This window comes from Sander vitreus, chromosome 7 (genome assembly GCF_031162955.1).
Source record: "Sander vitreus isolate 19-12246 chromosome 7, sanVit1, whole genome shotgun sequence".
Taxonomy (NCBI): domain Eukaryota; kingdom Metazoa; phylum Chordata; class Actinopteri; order Perciformes; family Percidae; genus Sander; species Sander vitreus.
In genome coordinates, this window is record NC_135861.1 from 14,481,018 (window position 1) to 14,498,145 (window position 17,128).

The 17,128-nt window shown below is 37.5% G+C and overlaps 1 protein-coding gene across 4 annotated transcripts; it reads right to left on the reverse strand.

Annotated features, from left to right (window-relative positions):
• Positions 1-3,301: 3,301 nt before the first annotated feature.
• Positions 3,302-16,907, reverse strand: tmem201 (transmembrane protein 201). 4 transcript variants are annotated; one of them, XM_078254784.1, is made up of 12 exons: positions 16,674-16,721; positions 16,148-16,204; positions 15,559-15,679; positions 15,226-15,420; positions 14,950-15,129; positions 13,084-13,448; positions 12,747-12,980; positions 8,027-8,238; positions 6,594-6,674; positions 6,212-6,499; positions 5,844-5,972; positions 3,302-4,245 (listed from the first exon to the last, which is right to left on the reverse strand). In XM_078254784.1, exons 2-12 carry the CDS (start codon positions 16,180-16,182, stop codon positions 4,148-4,150), a joined length of 1,938 nt encoding a protein of 645 aa, XP_078110910.1. In that variant the 5' UTR covers positions 16,183-16,204; positions 16,674-16,721; the 3' UTR covers positions 3,302-4,147. The 4 variants fall into 4 exon arrangements, with proteins under 4 accessions (XP_078110910.1, XP_078110909.1, XP_078110908.1 ...); XM_078254783.1 differs by lacking the exon at positions 16,148-16,204 and having other exon boundaries at positions 6,612-6,674; positions 16,674-16,907; XM_078254782.1 differs by lacking the exon at positions 16,148-16,204 and having other exon boundaries at positions 16,674-16,907.
• Between the last annotated feature and the right edge of the window lie 221 nt (positions 16,908-17,128).

Sequence of the window (17,128 nt, forward strand, 5' to 3'; positions counted from 1 at the left end):
ACTTTTTTTTTTAGACACACACAGTACATCATTCTTGGACTTGATATCTATGCCAAAACATATCACAGTAAATAAAAAACAAACAAACAAACATACTATTTGTCAGATTGTTTTGCAGGTGTTAATCCCTCATGTGTGCTCTGAATCTTGGTGGTCTAGTAGCTCTGGTGAAAACAGGAAGTGATTGTACAGAAGAGAAACTTTTGGCTAGAGCTGCAGACTGAGTAAAAACCTGCTTCCCACCCTTCAGTCAGTGAACTATTTTCAACTATAAAACCTGTCAGTAAACAAGAGTTGAACCTTTTGTCAGTTGTTTCTGACAAAAGGTTCAACTCTACCGGCTCTGTTAGGGGAACTGCAATACTGTGTGCTTCAGAGTCAAAGAGTTCAGATCTTTTGTGCTGGGATTTAAATAAAACTGCAGGTATTAACTACAGGAATTGAATAACAGTTTAACTGGAAACTAGCCGTGTTATTTTAACACACAGCAATACAGCCATCACCACAATCACGAACTGTTTCAGTGCAGGAAAACACCAAATATTTAAGACAACATATTTACCCTGACAATGAGCGAACACATTAATAGGTTGGTTATGTGATATTCAGATGTGTGACCTATTTACTTACCCGCAGTGTTGGGGGGGGGGGGTTGAAAAGAGGGTCTTGACTTCCTGCATAAATATTCTTCTGCCCTCACAGCCAGAGAAAAATAGTCAAGGCTTTAAATAAAAAAGTGCTTTTTCTTCTTTTTTTAAAATGAATATTCTTCTTTTCGTTATCCATCTCCTTTCTCTCTTGACCGATTGTGCAATATAATGGTGTTGTCATTTTAGAAATTCTCAAGAAAAAGATTAAATTAATCTCGAGACAATCTGAGTTGACAAGATTAAGTGAAAAATAAAATACAGGAAGGTTAGATTAAAAAATAAAAACGCTAAATGCAATGCTAGAAAATGAAGTATGCAACAACAAAAATCATAAAGGTGATTCTTACACATTGTTTTTGTATGGATTAAACTAATGAAATGTACTGTAAAGTGTACGTCACTGAGTTTTAGAGGTGCTGGTAGGTGGATTTTGTTACCTCTGGACAGAGGTAACAAACAGTTGTCTGTAGGGTAGCAGATAAACCAGTCCAGCGTTGTGCCATTTTGAAGGCGGTTAATCAGCACAGCCTATCGTGTCAAAGAGAGAAGTGAGGTCTAAGAGGAGAAAAATAGCAGTATCAAGACTACAATTAGACCAGTTGAGACACTCATAAGCGCCGATTCGTGCCCACACTGAAATGTATCAAAAACAAATTACATGTTCTCCAAAAATGGGAAATGGGCGCTTGAAGAAAAAAAAAAAACTGTCAGGTCAGGCAGCTTTTAAGCCATGCTACCAGTGTCAACAAGAATGACAATATCAGCCTGTTGGTGCATCACTTTAGAAATATCTCAAAAGTAAAGTAACTGACAAGTAAGTTAGAATCGAAGTGCTAAAGAAAATGCATAAAACCAGAAGATCTTAGCTCAGGGTTAAGAAAAGGACATGAGGTATTAGGCACAACGGACCTGTGATGAGATTATTTTTTGTACCTGTGATGACATATGAAGACAGCTATGTCATCAACAAAAAGTTTAAATGATTTGGGTGGATTGATAAACTCATGAGCAAGCAATTTAAGAAGGCTGAACATTATGACTGTCATGTAGTCAAAGATTTCAATTCAGTCAGACTTAGGTATGTCAGAGGAATTAACAGACAACTCTTAATGTTTTACTACCTGCATATGTAATTAGTCAGTTTTAAAGCATATTATATAATGTATTATATGTAAATTGTGTCATTTGACCACTTTTATAACAGCACCAGAAATTGTAATGTTCAGTAAAATAAAATAAGCTACTAAGCTTGCAGAGCAACAAATCTAGTTTACACACATTATCTAGTAATAACTAATTTATGTACCTGGATAAGTAGACACTTAATACATCACACACAAATGGAGAAAAAAAACTTTATTAAAAAAGCATGGGTCCAGACGAAACAAGCCAGTGTTCCTTACATTCACACAGACCACACAGCTGTTGCAGACAAACATTTGCATTTCTAAACAGTGGAATAGCAACCCTTCAAACCAATAGCGAGAGAACAAATTCATACTTCTTGTCAAAGAGTCTGAAATGGACACCCTTTGATTTGACATAATGGTGATGTGCACAACATACTTCATTGCACTTTAAACACAAACTCAAAAATATATTCATTTTATCTTCAACTGAAAGGTTAGGATCGTCTCATTCAGGAAAATTCAAGATGGTTGAAAGAACATTTTTGTTTTAACATGTACATGATCCTTTAATGAATGAGCCTTCATTAGAGAAAATAAACATACGCCAGGTTACACATCAAGTACAAATGCACAAGTCTGTATACAGTATGTTGAAAGTTTACATTACCTTTCAAAAACTTATTCTTTATAAGGTTATCTAATTATAGTTGTCTAAACCATTAGTCAACTTCCAGTCCAGAGGTCTTTCAGTAGCAAGTTCTAGTTTTTCTCAGAAACTTAATTTGGTTTCATTAATTATTACTTTGGCTCAAGGTAAGAACTTCAAATAAACTGCACTTTCAAATTAGCATTAGTTGTCTGAGGCAAACCACATAACCCAATATTTCCTCAAACAAAATTATTCCTCTCAAAAATCAAGTGTGTTGTCTTTCAACAATTCAATACTTAAATGTAACACCCCAAAACCTAACAGTGAAATAAGCTAACTAACCTGTTTATACACATCTTACACATGTCCAATATGTACAACTTGTTGTAACTCATGTTCAACATACACACACACACACAATAATCAAACATCTGTGCTCCTCAGCTCTAACAGAACAATTTCAAATCACATATTCAAAATACAACACAACCAAACACAAAAAGTGGACATACACTTCAGATAAAAACAAGTGCAAATGTATTCCAAATTAATATGTAGATGTTTGACTACACGTTATAAGAAAGGTTCTGTATAAATTAATTCACAGCTCAGTTAGGAGTAAAATCTGAATCTCAGTGCCATTTTTATGCAAACATGTCAATGTGAACATGATTTCTTTTTATAGATTGGAAATAAAAAAAAAATAATTTTTAATATATTGCACTTGACCGTAGGAGTTTTGCCTCCTTACAAACTAGCCTGTGAACAGGAGATTATATATATATATATATATATATATATATATATATATATATATATATATATATATATATATATATATATATATATATATATATATGAGAGATAATGGAAAAGGTTTAGTAAAAGAGAACTATTTCTGTAGTGAATGATTGTGACATGTGTCACTTTGGTATGAGATATTAATGACCATAATATTAAAAATGTTGACTGTAAACGGTATAACAAAACAACCGGATAGAGTTTGACACACCACTCTTTCCCAGCTGAATATACATAGAGAGACAATGGCAACACCAGTGCTTTGAAATTATGACACTATAAAGTGAAAATGGTTACAAATTTTCAAAATGCAAAACTGTAACTATACGCCACAAGCGTATCATGCTGCTTAATGTTTAAGGTTACATTTTTGGCTATTGTAGACAACCAGAAATGTTATTCAGTTTGGAGATGTAATGCAGCCATCACAATCAGTATAAGTAGGTAAGACATGGCCCTCTGTGTCCAAGCAGCATCAACTGAACAGTACATGTTTATTGCACATTTCATAGCATCAGTGCAAGAATTGAGCCTTTTAAATCAATTACACATGTACCAGTGTTCATGTAAAGGAGCAGTGACAAACTAAAAGGACAAAACCCAACAAGACCAGATCAAAAAGAAAAGAAAATGTATGTCAATCACAAATTCAAAGGCGTAATATTTGAATTCACCAGTGTTTTTTGTTTTGTTTTTTGTTTTAAAACTCCAATGAAATAGGAGGTACGCTGTTGAAAATCTGACACCTGTATTTTCACCATAAGCATCAGCAAACAATAAATAGCTGCCAAAAACGTGATGTTTTCTGGCATTGCTGAATAACCTCCAGGTCTACAAACACAACAGGGTTGTCAGAGGCCAGAGGCCGACTCACTCTGTGCAGGTCACGAGAGAACAGCAGCAGACCCATCAACAGTTCATCTCCAGTTGTGGTATATGTAGAGGCAGGCGAAGCACAGGTTGGATGTCAGGCTCAATAACAAAAGCCCCGGCCAGATAAGACGCTTAATGAAACCTGGAGATGTCACAGCAAAAGCAAATTAAGTTCATGAGAATCGTCATCATTATGCATCATCAATGTGGCATGAAGGTTTTCCAGTTTGTGTAAATGTTTTACAGTTTTACTGTTGGTCAATACATTTTCTTTCAGAACTGATACAGGTCTCAGCTAGTTTAAATTAAGGTACATGTGGATGAGTCAATGACAATGTCATTTGTAGGGTTGGGTATCGTTTGGGTTTTTTCCGATACTGGTGCTAAAACAATACTTTTAAAACGGTGCCGGTGCCTAAACCGAAATATATATAATATATTTATAATGTATATAATATAAAAAAAAGGGAGCACAAAACGACAGTTGGCGACATTAAAGAACGGCTTGTTTATTGCTAAGGCCATATGGTCAAAATTAAATGTAATAACAATAACTTGCAATGACTTATTTCAAAAGGTAAATTGCTGGTAAACGACAAAAACAAGCACCAGTTGGGAAAAGGGTATTTTACAATAACTCTGAATGCACCACAAGGCTGGTAAGTTTCAAGTAAACACACCATGTGTGTTGTTTTTACGACAACGGCAGCTGCCGACTGTTATGCCCTGGTGTTGGAATCCCCTACACGGAAATACAGTCACACTTTACACCGCTTAACGTAAGCTGTCAGCATGTCCCAGGTGTTCTGTTACAGTTGTATGCTCATGTCATACAACTTTGGTCAGGAAGTTGATGTAGTAGGTCTGCATTGAGACTCAGTACAATCTGCAGCCATCTTCCTGTTTGTTGTTGGCAGAATCGTCAGTACGTATATTTTATGTTTACATGCTTAATTGTAATCATACACAGTTATCGTATGGGTTACACAGTTTTACTTTGAATTTACAACAGGTGGACTCAAATCATGGTCAAGAGAAATGGGAGGCACCTGAGCTAAAATTAAAGTTCCATATTCGTTTTTTTTTTCAAATGTTTTTTTATACAAATTTGCAACAAAATCTAAAATCCGGTTTTCGCTTTAACATTATGAGATATCGAGTGTAGATGGATGAGGGGGAAAAAAACGCTTTAGAATAACACTGCAACATAAAATGTGACAAAAGTATATGTCTGAATGCTTTCGGAATGTACTGTATGCCTTTAAACCCTACAGCAGCGCTATGTGCTTGCATTTCATTATGGTTGCTCACCCTCTTGGCTCACGACATTCCTTAAGTCTTTCGATTCTGGTCTATCCATACAGTTACATACATTTGCTCATTCCTCACACTTTACTTAGTACCACATACTGGTTACAGTTACATAATCTCTCCTCTCTGCAGTATCTGCAGTGTTTCCCTTAACTGGACCAACACATTAACTATTCCTATGGATCAGGGGGAACGCTAAAGTGGTTCAGGAAAAAGATTCCCACTGTGACCCTTCTATGCGTTTTATTCCCCATCTCTTAAATTGAAATTGCTTTAAGGGGGGATCTTAATGAACAATTTAATTTAGGAAGGCCTAAGGTCACGACACTTATGACACCCAGTAACCAACAGGCATGAAACCAAAATGAAATGCAATGTCTGACAGATCGTGGACCCATCTCCCTGCCATGTTTTAATTAGACTGCTTACCTTTTGGAGGAGGGGTGTTCTCAGGTCCCTGTGTAGTAGTGCCAACCAGGCATGTGGAGGACCCTGAGGAGCTGCCTCGCTTCTCTTCCTCTTCAATTACACTGCCGTCCCTTAACAAAGAACTCAAATCTGCAAAGCAGTGGAACCAAGTAAATTGTGACGCTATAAATAAAACCATCTAAACATTAAGTTATTAAGGAATATGAAATCCTCTCTCTCTGTAAAGCTATATGTAGGATTTTTTTGGGGGATTTTTGCCATCTGGTGGTAGTATCATGAATGACACTGAGGTAGACAGCAATTCATGTTGCTAAAACCCAATACAATGTACATTTCACTTTTAACATTTTAAGCTCAGCTGTACTTACCATTTTGGCTTTGGAAGGGTGATATGTCAGGTGAAAAGCAGCCACTGTAAATGGAAGAGGCCGACTTTACATGGAAATGTGACGAAGACACAGATGGGGACATGAGGGTGGGGTCTGGCTCCGTTGAGAAAAGCCGGAGTTTCCGGCCGCTGATGTTGAGGCGAGCAGGGCTGATGAGGGGGCGTCGTCCGGCAGAACCTGAACTGGATGTAACTGACCCAGCTACTGAAGGAGTTGGAGAGGGGCCCGGGGATGATGGGCGGCTCCCAGTCATCAATGAAAAATAGTCTGTGCCAAAAAAAGCAGCGAAATGTCAAACGGGTGATCTGAAAGGGTTAGGAATTGTTTAACATAGAGGAATGAGTGTATACCACAAAATCACCTGGAGGAGTTTTAATACCTGAGGGTGGGGAGTCTTTGTATTGTGAGGCTCGTCTGCTTCCACTAAACAGGTAACCAGAATCTGAAAATATGCAATATACAATATCACCATGAACCACAAACATGACCCAGGGCTTTCCTTAAACATGCAGAAACACGACTCAAAATAAAAGCTAATGTTTCGTGTCTGATAACCTAAAAGCTAACTTTATACTAACATGTTAGGCCATAACAATTTTAAAAGTTAGTGGTATGTGGTAGTGTTATGTCAGTCAGGTTATTTTGATCAATGTCAGTGGGAAACATTGATAAATGCAGCTAGTGCTGCAACTATCTATTTTCATCATTTATTAATCTGGCAATGATTTTCTCGATTAATCGCATCGGCTATAAAAAATTCTGAATGGTGAAAAATATCAATAATTTCTTGATGACGTCTTGTTTGTTCGGCCAACAGTCCAAAATCTAAGGATATTCAGTTTTCGCATTATTTAAAGAAAAGCAGCAAATCCTCAACTGAGACGCTGGAACTAGGTAAGCGTAGGTACATTTGGCTTTGAAAATTATCAATAAATTAAAATAATCTATAACCAAAATAGTTTCTGATTAATGTTTTGTTGATTGACTAATTGTCTAAACATTTCTGCTCTAAATGCAGCTTTCAATTATGTAATTTAAAGCAGAATTTAGAACAGCATTAAATGTAGTAGGAGTAGCATCACATCACTTCCATGATTAATGTCAAATGCATATTCCTATGCGATTTTATCACACAATATATAAAATGGATCTAAAGCGATAAATTGACCAGAGTTGAAATATTAGCTTATTGCAGATACTGTATACCTCTATCTGTGTACATGTTGGCCGATAAGTGAAGAAATCAGTATTAAAAAGCCAGTAATCAACAGTACAGTTTGACCTCCATGCGGCACTGACAAATTTTATTTAAACTGTAAAATGTTGTTGGTTTTGTGCATTTAACCATCTTTGCTAAGAAACGCCAATCCTTCAGACATACCTAAATAAACTCAAGTAAAGCTACTAAATCGTATCAATTATGAATCTTGTCTGTATAAAAGGCTATACATTGCAAGAAGCAACTCAAGAGCAAATGTGTCTGAACAGCTATGGGAAGCCATGCAACAACAACAACTGTAGGCAGAAGTGAGCTCCATCCTGCCCCTGTTGAAGGTAGTGGCCAGCTACTTGAAAAGTAATTTGCACTCCTGTGTGAAATATCTTCAGTGATACATTTTTTTGTAGGTATGAGACCACAAAAAAAAAAAAAAAATGACAAGGCAGTAATCTAATCACACAAGTAGTGTTCAGATTATGCCAAAAGGCATAAGAACTGCATCAGATGATTAACTGCTTTTTTTGCTCCGTCAACTCAAAGTGAATGAATGAATGAATGAATATTTTTTTAGTTACCGGTCCTGGTGAGGGAAGGGATGGTGCCAAGGCAGAGGGCTCTGCTGAGGCGCCCGGGTAGAGAGGAGGGGGAAGCCTTGCGCTCGCAAGGACTCCGCTGATGGCGGTTGATGAGCTTGGCGATGTTGGGTGGCGGGGTGGGGACGAAGGAGTCTGCCAGGTTTGGAGGCTGGCTGCTAAAGGGGGGCACTGCAGCGCTGCCTGCAAGGTATCTGCAACACAAGAGCAACGCACTGGTCTACTACCTGAAATCAAAATTATAACCAAAAATGTCAAAAGGTTGTAATACTACAGATGAAGTAAAACTGGTTCACAAAGAGCATTACAAGTAGTGCTTTAAGGACATTGAATTTTCAATTTGTGATTTCTTGTGTAAAGAAAGTCTTAAAAATGGGATTTATTCTTTCCACACCAATGTCAATAGACCACATTCTTGACATTAAAATATAAACTCTGAATTACGTTCAAGTGCAAAGAGTCTGAAATCAAAGCGGTGCAGAAATGCTGTATCATACAGCTCTGATATCCATTTAATATGAGCACTTTATTAATGGCGGCTGTCACTGAAATGCTGCAGCTGTCTGACAACACGCAGCAGCTGAAAACTCCTGCGGAACAAAAGCTCCAGGAGAAATGTTGCCCAGCAATACAACTCAACTCACTCACACGCACACACACACACACACACACACACACACACACACAACACGCAGTCAGTGGCCCATACATGTTATTTGTCAACATAGTTTTCTATTTAGTGGCAATCAAGCTTTGCCTTTCTAGAAAAACAATCACAGCAGTCCTGGCCAACATTAAGGGGATATTTTCCTTTGACTCCAATGCTGTGTAACAAAACTACTTTCTTTAAAAACTGGGGAGAAACATACACAAGTGGACAAGACAGTGTGCTTGTGTTGAAAACAAACAGAAGACGTATCCTTTCAGCAGTTGTTTATTACATTCCATTTACAGCAAGGATTCCTACTAAGTCTTCAAATTGGAGGCTGACAGAAAGACACCCAATTTCAGCATCTGAGCACTCATTGCTACAGTATGCATGCTGTATGGAACCCTATCAGCATGGACGGAGCTCCATTTGAGGCTACTACACAATGTATAAATGCATAGTAAAGGATCAGATTGAGATATAGTTAATGAGCTTATTTAGGCTATAGTATTGCTTTGTGTATAAAGTATCAATATTTGGCATAATAACCTCACCACAAACTAATATTTTAAGTACAGAGTCTTTTAGTGTTTCTGCAACATACTCCTACACATTGCTAAAACATTTAGAAATGACAATCTTGTTAGCTGCATACTGGATATCCATAGTAAAACAGTGCAGTAAAAACATGGATATTCACGGCTCCATTAGAAAGAAAAAAAAAGGTTGTTCTACAGCAATCACTGTTAAGCACCACAAAATGTTTGTTGTAACAATATAATGCTACAGTTGCATTTGGCAAGTTGTGATTAACAAAAGTTTGAATGTAGTGCTTCTAGAGTTAAATACTTGACATAAACGACGGTTTACAGTCCTACAGCTTAACAGGTAGCTACAGGAATTCTCTAACAACCACACACAATTAGATAAATACTCAGGCTAGATATTATGCATACATCATGGCATAACAATCATGCAACCTGGAAGTTCATAGTGAACACAAACTTTCTAGCACGGCATGTAAAACTTTGGCAAAGATGATACATTTTAGATGTACCTTATGCAAACAAAAAAGGTAAAAATATACAATATAAAATATTTTTCTTACTTTCAGAATGCACACAGTGAGGTGCAGACCTGTGTAAGCTTAAATGCAAGTCCATCCAAATTCAAACATGTCACACAACGCTTCTCCAGTACACCACACTTTATTCACCGGACGTTCTCAGTTATCTTGACTTCAGCAGGGTGGATGAAGGCAAGATGGTATATTATTTTTGTTTTGTTTGACCCATTTTTACCAGGTAAGACCCATTGAGATCAATTATCTCTTTTACAAGGGTGACCTGGAAAAGAGTGTTTGAGAAGAGTTGTGCCACGTTTCATTTTGATAAAATATTATTTTTGTGTGTTTACGATACAGTTTGTCACATGATGCAGTTTATGAAAGGTAGAACAGTAAGTGATGATAACGCTTACTGATAGATGCTATGGCATGATAAATCAAAGCTATCACTGTTAAAACACCATCATGAATCAGTATAATTAATCATGCTAGAGCACTATATAGCATTGCAATATTTGCATTAGATTTTTCAGAGAGAAAAGTCAAATCATGGAACATGGAAATTACTCTGAGTTGTAGAAATTATACACAGAGTCAATACTTTCCTCATAACCTACAAACAACATATTTAAAGTCTTACATTTGGCCGTACTTTTGTTGCAACAAGAAAACAAAAAAGAAAATCACAATCACAAAGCTTTGAGACTACTACACCAAAGGCGCTGGTTTGAGAACATAACTCCAACTACAGGACAACATGCCATGCAATTTAAACCACCAAATACAATCTATAAACACTATTAGTTTGTAACACATTTTCATATTACTGTCAAGTAAATATCCCCCTTCACTACAATACATTCCATCAAAGTAAAACAAAACAGGTTAATGGAAATAATTTGGCGAGGGGTGAAATGTTAGCGCATGAAGTTAGTCCATCAGTGTTTTTAATACATTAACATGTAAAGGAATTAAGGGTAGCAATAGATAAGTGCAATACAAGTCTAATATTTTTAGTTGCAAATGGTAATGCGGTATTTTCAGATTTACTGTAACTAAAAATCTTACAGTCCAGCATCTCATTTGAGACTTAAAAATATTTAAGTTTAATATTTAAAAAAAATATTAAAATCTTAGGATGAAAGATAACCTGCCTGGACAAGGGTAAACCCTGCACATCAAGTACTTCTAATACTGCTGAGTTTGAAGTGCCTTATCTTGAATGAGCGCAACATGTTAGGTATAAACTACACACATCAAACTATATCGAGTCTTATAACTTTGATTTACCCACCCAGTAGAGCACTTGCTTGCTGCTTGGAGTTTACATTACACTTTTCCCGCCAAATAGTCGCAGAGTTGAGCCAATAATGTTTGCATGTTCAAGCACTGACACAAGGACGCCAGATTACTTCTTAGACATGATCAGAGCAAATGCCAAGACAAGTACCTGCCAGGTAGGCACTATTTGTAAGCATCAGCTTTCAAAAACATAATTTGAATACAAAGCAGAAAAGGGGTCATTGGTTTACAGTGAAGGTCATGCTTAATTTCAAGGCAGATGAAAAAAAATGAAGCATAATCCAAATAATAATCACAGGGGTACAAGATCACAGCAATGGGGACGGAGAAGAGCAGCAAGTAGCAAATCGCAAGACCTTTTAATTAACAATTTGGGGGAAAACATTGATAAACTAGTGACTAAACAGCCGTTTATATTTTCAAATGGCAAGAAGCACATGAACCATACACTATGATTTAACATTTCCATCGTAAAAAAAAAAGGGGAAAAAGGCTACAGTTAAAACTCGAGATCACAGAATTTGTATGCAGTTGTTGTCGGGATAAAAATGCAATGGCAGCTACTACAAAGGATATCACACATGGAAGTACTTCAGTCAGCTCTGTCTTGAGAACTGATCAGTTGCTTCAGAACGGATGCGTTCCTAAGAGATTCCTTACGGACATCAGTTATAAATAAATAGTGGCTTCAAAGAACTCACGATGAACACTTCTTTTTTGAAATATCCAAGGTCATTCTTTGTTCAGAACTTGTAGATGATGTGGCGCAATACAGGAGGTATGGGACTATTCAAAAACCGCATCTTGAGTATGGCCTGCAGTGTCTTCACATGCAATGAGCTGTAGTTAGTAAGTGATTCTCAACTCACAGCTACACCAGAGTGTTAATAAATGAGTACATTCAAAATGCTCTTAACTTTATAGCATAGAGTAGAATACATAGTTTAGTACTAGTTTGGTACTTGAATGTTACAATACAGCTTAAAAACAGTCAGTCCACCACACACGTTATAGTTAAAGAATTATCAATGAGAAAAGCCATAGACTAATTTCCCATAAAACACATTCTGAAAAGTCTTCTGAAGAGCATATAACTAATAATATCTTATTAGTGTTGGTTTCTTAATAATTCTTGATTAATGTTTGATTACATGATTCCTGGAAGTCTCCTTAGTCAGTTTCTCTCACTGAAACACACCAAAAATAAGAAATCTATCATTGAGTCAAAGACAATTCTGTTACCAACCAGATGGATTAAGAATTGTGAGCTGTTCACATCATACTATCTTTTTTGTGTAACAATACCCTTTACTACTAAAAGATTAAAAACAGTCTGTTTACACACAGACAACAGTAGACCATGTGTGCTTGAAGGTGAGGTTTTGATGTGATTTAGCAAGTAGCACTGGTGTTTTATTCCTATCATGGGCCACACACACAATCCTATGCTTTAAGTTTGCCATTCACATGTCATTACCTCACAGTCATTCGCACACACAGTAAAAGAGGGGGTTACGAGTAAAAAAGGTGAATTAAAAACAGCTTGTCCACTGTTCTGTTACGGAACACTTATAGATTGTGTTTTTGAACTGGTATTAATGAACACAAATCTCTCATGGAAAGAGGACTCTTTACAAAATCCCATGTTTCAAACACAATTTGAACATTACTGCTCAGATTCTGACCTTCGATATCTGGCTCTTCTTGGACCCAGTGGTTTGCGAGTTGCCACAGCAGCGGCAAGGCTGACTAGGCAACAGAGGGAGACAGTACTGAGCTTGGCTGTGTCCATCCAGCCCGAGGCATCAGTCAAGTAGCTGTCCATCCAGCCCGAGGTATCAGTCAAGTAGCGCTCAGCCAGGTGGAGGCACAGGATGATGAACCACAGGACAGAGGCCAAGGCATCAATTCTCCTCAACCTGAAAATGCAGTAACACAAGCTTGCAGAGTTTGTTTTTGCTTAAATTAAATTTGTCTTGAATGATCTTTCCAAAGGCAAATAAATAGGCGGTGACTGCCTACCTCACAGGTCCTGCTAAGAAGATAGCAGTGAGATAGGTCAACAGGCCAACGGAAACTACAGCCAGCTGGTTTTCCTTTCCATTTTGCCACACCAGCCTGGCATTTTCTATGGCCTTGTCTGGGACCAGCTCCAGCAGACCCTGCCATACAGGTACGCCTCCACTGCTTTTGTTGTTGGGGGTGGATTCATTGTGGGGTTTAGGCTTTGGAGGAATGACCCCACCACTTAATGTCTGTGGGCCACTAAGCGAAGTAGGCTGGTATGGCAAGTCACACAAAGATGTAGCAACTAAGAAAGCACATATCAGGAAGGCGAGGGCCCGTAAAAGTATGACCCCCGTAGGAGAAGATGCAAAATAGGAGCTCTGTGGGAGAGAGAAGAGGTTTTTGATGTAAATCCTGACAACATATGGAAATCAATAAGCTATGCAAAGACTAATGTTGACATATTATAATAAGAACAGGCAGGCAACAATACACGATGAAGGTTAAAGCAGTTTTCCCTTTGATCCAAGACTACACCAGTGGTGTGAAAGCCAATTAAATTAAACCAACTTACAACACACCTCTTTTTGCACCAAAACAAAGAAGTACTGAGGGCTTAAATTGTTGAAATGTGTCAAAAAACACTAAGTATTTAGGACTGTAATTATTACTGGTGTGGCAGAAGAAAACCAGAACTCTACGCAAAAGTCCCATCTAGGGGTGCGAGATATATCGACTCAATATCGGTATCGCTATATATCGAAAGTGTCGCAATGAGTATGCAATATTTTGTTTATATTGTGAAGCGCTGTGTCCCGTCCGTTGGCTGTGGCTTAGTTGTGTTTGATTTAGAGCTTGAAACGCTATAATGATCATGTTTCATTGGCCAGTTACCGTGCCACTTGCACATTAGTGCAAGTCAGCGCATGGGTCCACTACATGACAAACCCTATGTGCGTATTTCGAGAGAGTGACGGTGTAAGTGAAGAAACAGATAAACAAAACGAATCGGAGAAGCAAAAGAAAAGTTGTGTCCTGTTCCTTTATTTATACATTTTATACTGTCCAACCAGTAGAACATGTCCTGTTCTGTAGACATGGTCGTTATTTATTTATTTATTTATTCATGTTGTACCAGTCCAATATGACCGTCAGTTGAAATAAACCTTGTGTTGTAAGAAAACTTGTTTAATTTGTTATGAATCTATTTTGATGCGTTTTCCCGTAACTTTTGTAATTTTACATATGTTTAAAAATATTGAAATTAATATCGATATCGCAATATCACATTTTGTCAATACCGTGCAACCCTAGTCCCATCCAAATGGAGTTTAAATATCCTTTCTTTAAGTTATAAAGCTTCACTAAGCCTGACATAAGTGCTGCTGTATTACTGGTGTTACGAAGGTAGTTGACAACTGGCTGTGTTAGCCCCGGGCTTATCAGTTCAGCTTTGGGCATGTGCGCATAAAAAAGATGTAGTTAGTAATAACAAACCAATATAAAACAGATCAATGCGATTAACGCAATCGTGTTTTGAACAGAATAAAACATGACTTTTCATTGTTTATATTTTAAATATTAAATTCATTGTGGCCTATTTAAAAACACAATTCAAATTGTGCAGAGGGAACCATATCGATTGGTCATTCTAACCTAATTTTTTTCCAGCCAATGACCGGTAATTACCAGACAACGGAAACTCAGATCTCGGGTATAATGATCATTTGATTTAGTCTAATTGGCTGAAATGTAAACAAACAATCAGCACACCACAGCATATGGTTACCCATCAAGCCTTACAGCGTTCCATGTCAATTAATTAATTCACACACATTGCTTGTCAGGCGTGTGCAGTTTTGGACTTCGGATTGCACTGACCTTAACAAAGCCCTTGTCTGATTCTCCGCTGCGTCGAAGCTGTTGGTTAAGGAGCACTGTTCGAAGTTGACGGTTTTGATATTTTATGTAGTACTCCACTGCTGTCTGACATGGCCTACATAACTTATAGGTCTGCTCCAGGTGGTGCTTGTAGGCTTCAATTTCCTCGTCGTAGTTCTCCTACAAAGAAGACAAAAAATGATAAATGCAGAATGTATTAGTCATGATAACAATTAAGACAGTGTTGTAGTGAATAGAAAAGAACAAAGTACATACATCGTCCCTTGGGATAAATGAGGCCAACTGCTTGATCTTTACAGTCTGGTTGTTATTGCACTTCCTGCATAGCAGCATCTGACAGTTGACCCACTGCAGTGTCTTGGGTGTCTCAGATGAGGGAAGGCTACCAGATACTCCATGGTTCAGATTCTCCATGTACTGAGCTGGGATGGGTTTGTTGTAATCCCCATTCTGAAAACACCACAGATCGACAAAAAGAATAGTATAAAAATACATCTTACAGCACTGGCAAAAATCAAAAAAAAAAAATTCACTGCAGTTTACTGGCATGCTTAGAAAATAATTCAGAACTCGTGTACTTTAACTTACCTCCTGGAAGCCATTGTACTGGTCACAGTTGGGACAGTCCCAGCAGTTCCTGTTCCCATAGGGCACCACTGTGTTCCGATCACAGAACCAGCAGTTCACATTTGCATGGGTTGGCTTCTTCCTGTAAATAAGGTGAAGGTCTTACATGATGCAACATGATACTGTTAATCAGAATTATGTTTATTGCCAAATTAAGTTTTCATTTGCAAGAAATTTGCCTGTGTGTTTTTGGTGCATACATAAAAAAAATGTAAGATATAAGAATGAGAATAAACAATGTGGCAATGTACTGCTAGAGTCAAGAACATAAACAGAACAGATATATTACAATAAAAAGTATGTAAAAAGACACTAACAAAATAACAAATAAGTACATTATAACCCTAACCCTAGAAAGGGAAAGTATCAAGGCTTTACGGTTTAGTGCTGCGTGTGCAAAAATACTGATCAGGGGATGTGCAAAAGTTCACAGTATGTAACGTTATAATAAGTGCAATGATCAGGGGTAACAATCCAGTATTGAAACATGCTTATGTATTTTTGAGGTACAAGCATCACTATTATATCAATGAGGCACTATTTGTCTTACATACGGAATAAGTGGAGTACACGGTTGAAGATCATGTTGAGGTCCTTGAAGTGCTAGCTAAAGTTTGGGATGACCTGAAGTTATTTTAGTAATGCATAGACTCAAAACAATCACGTTGAATCAACGCGTATACAATTCTGTACACAGTAGTTTCCTAAGACCAATGTGTGAAAATGTGTGCATTCAAGTAGTGCAAACCACTAACGTTACTTATCTGAACGTTACTGTCGCAAACTATCTGCCATTAGGTTAGTTAGCACCACGGTCGCGCTTTGGAGGAGGGTCTGGAAAAGCGAGACTAGCACCACGGCTAGCAAAGTTAGCGCTCCAGCTAACATAGCTAGATACATAGACGACTCTTGGGAAAATAGGAAACATATTTAGACATTTGTGTATCATTTCTTGAATGTCACAGTTTTGAAACACAAATGCAAATGTTAAACACTGTTAGCTAACTTGTACTAACGTTGACGTGAATCTAACTAAAAACATGCACAGCGGTGCAAAGCCCTGAAGTTAACGTTACCTGGTGGCGATTTTATATATCAGCGCTCCACCGGCGACAAACGCCGTAGCTCCGACTCCACTGTACATTAATTCAGGATATTCCAACAAAAGCTGGTTAAACGCCTCCATTCCCACTGATATTAGCAGTATGTAAGCTAACAAAACATGAGAAATGTGGTGCACTATTGTTAATGGAAACGCAAAACACGGCACGAGAGCGCACGCGGCAAGCAATGCCCTTTTGTTCACGCCCATTAACGGAAACGGAACTTGCGTTACTGCCTGGACGCTTTTAAAAAATTTTTTTTTTATAAATCTTTATTAAATCTTTTACGATACAAACAGTAAAAACAAGCAAACAGAGTCATTAATACAGAAAAAAACATAAGTCATAAAACATAAGTCAAGAGCAGAGCCAGGGGGAGTTTCAAATATATACATTAAAAATAGAGCATAACTGAATGGTTTTAGCAG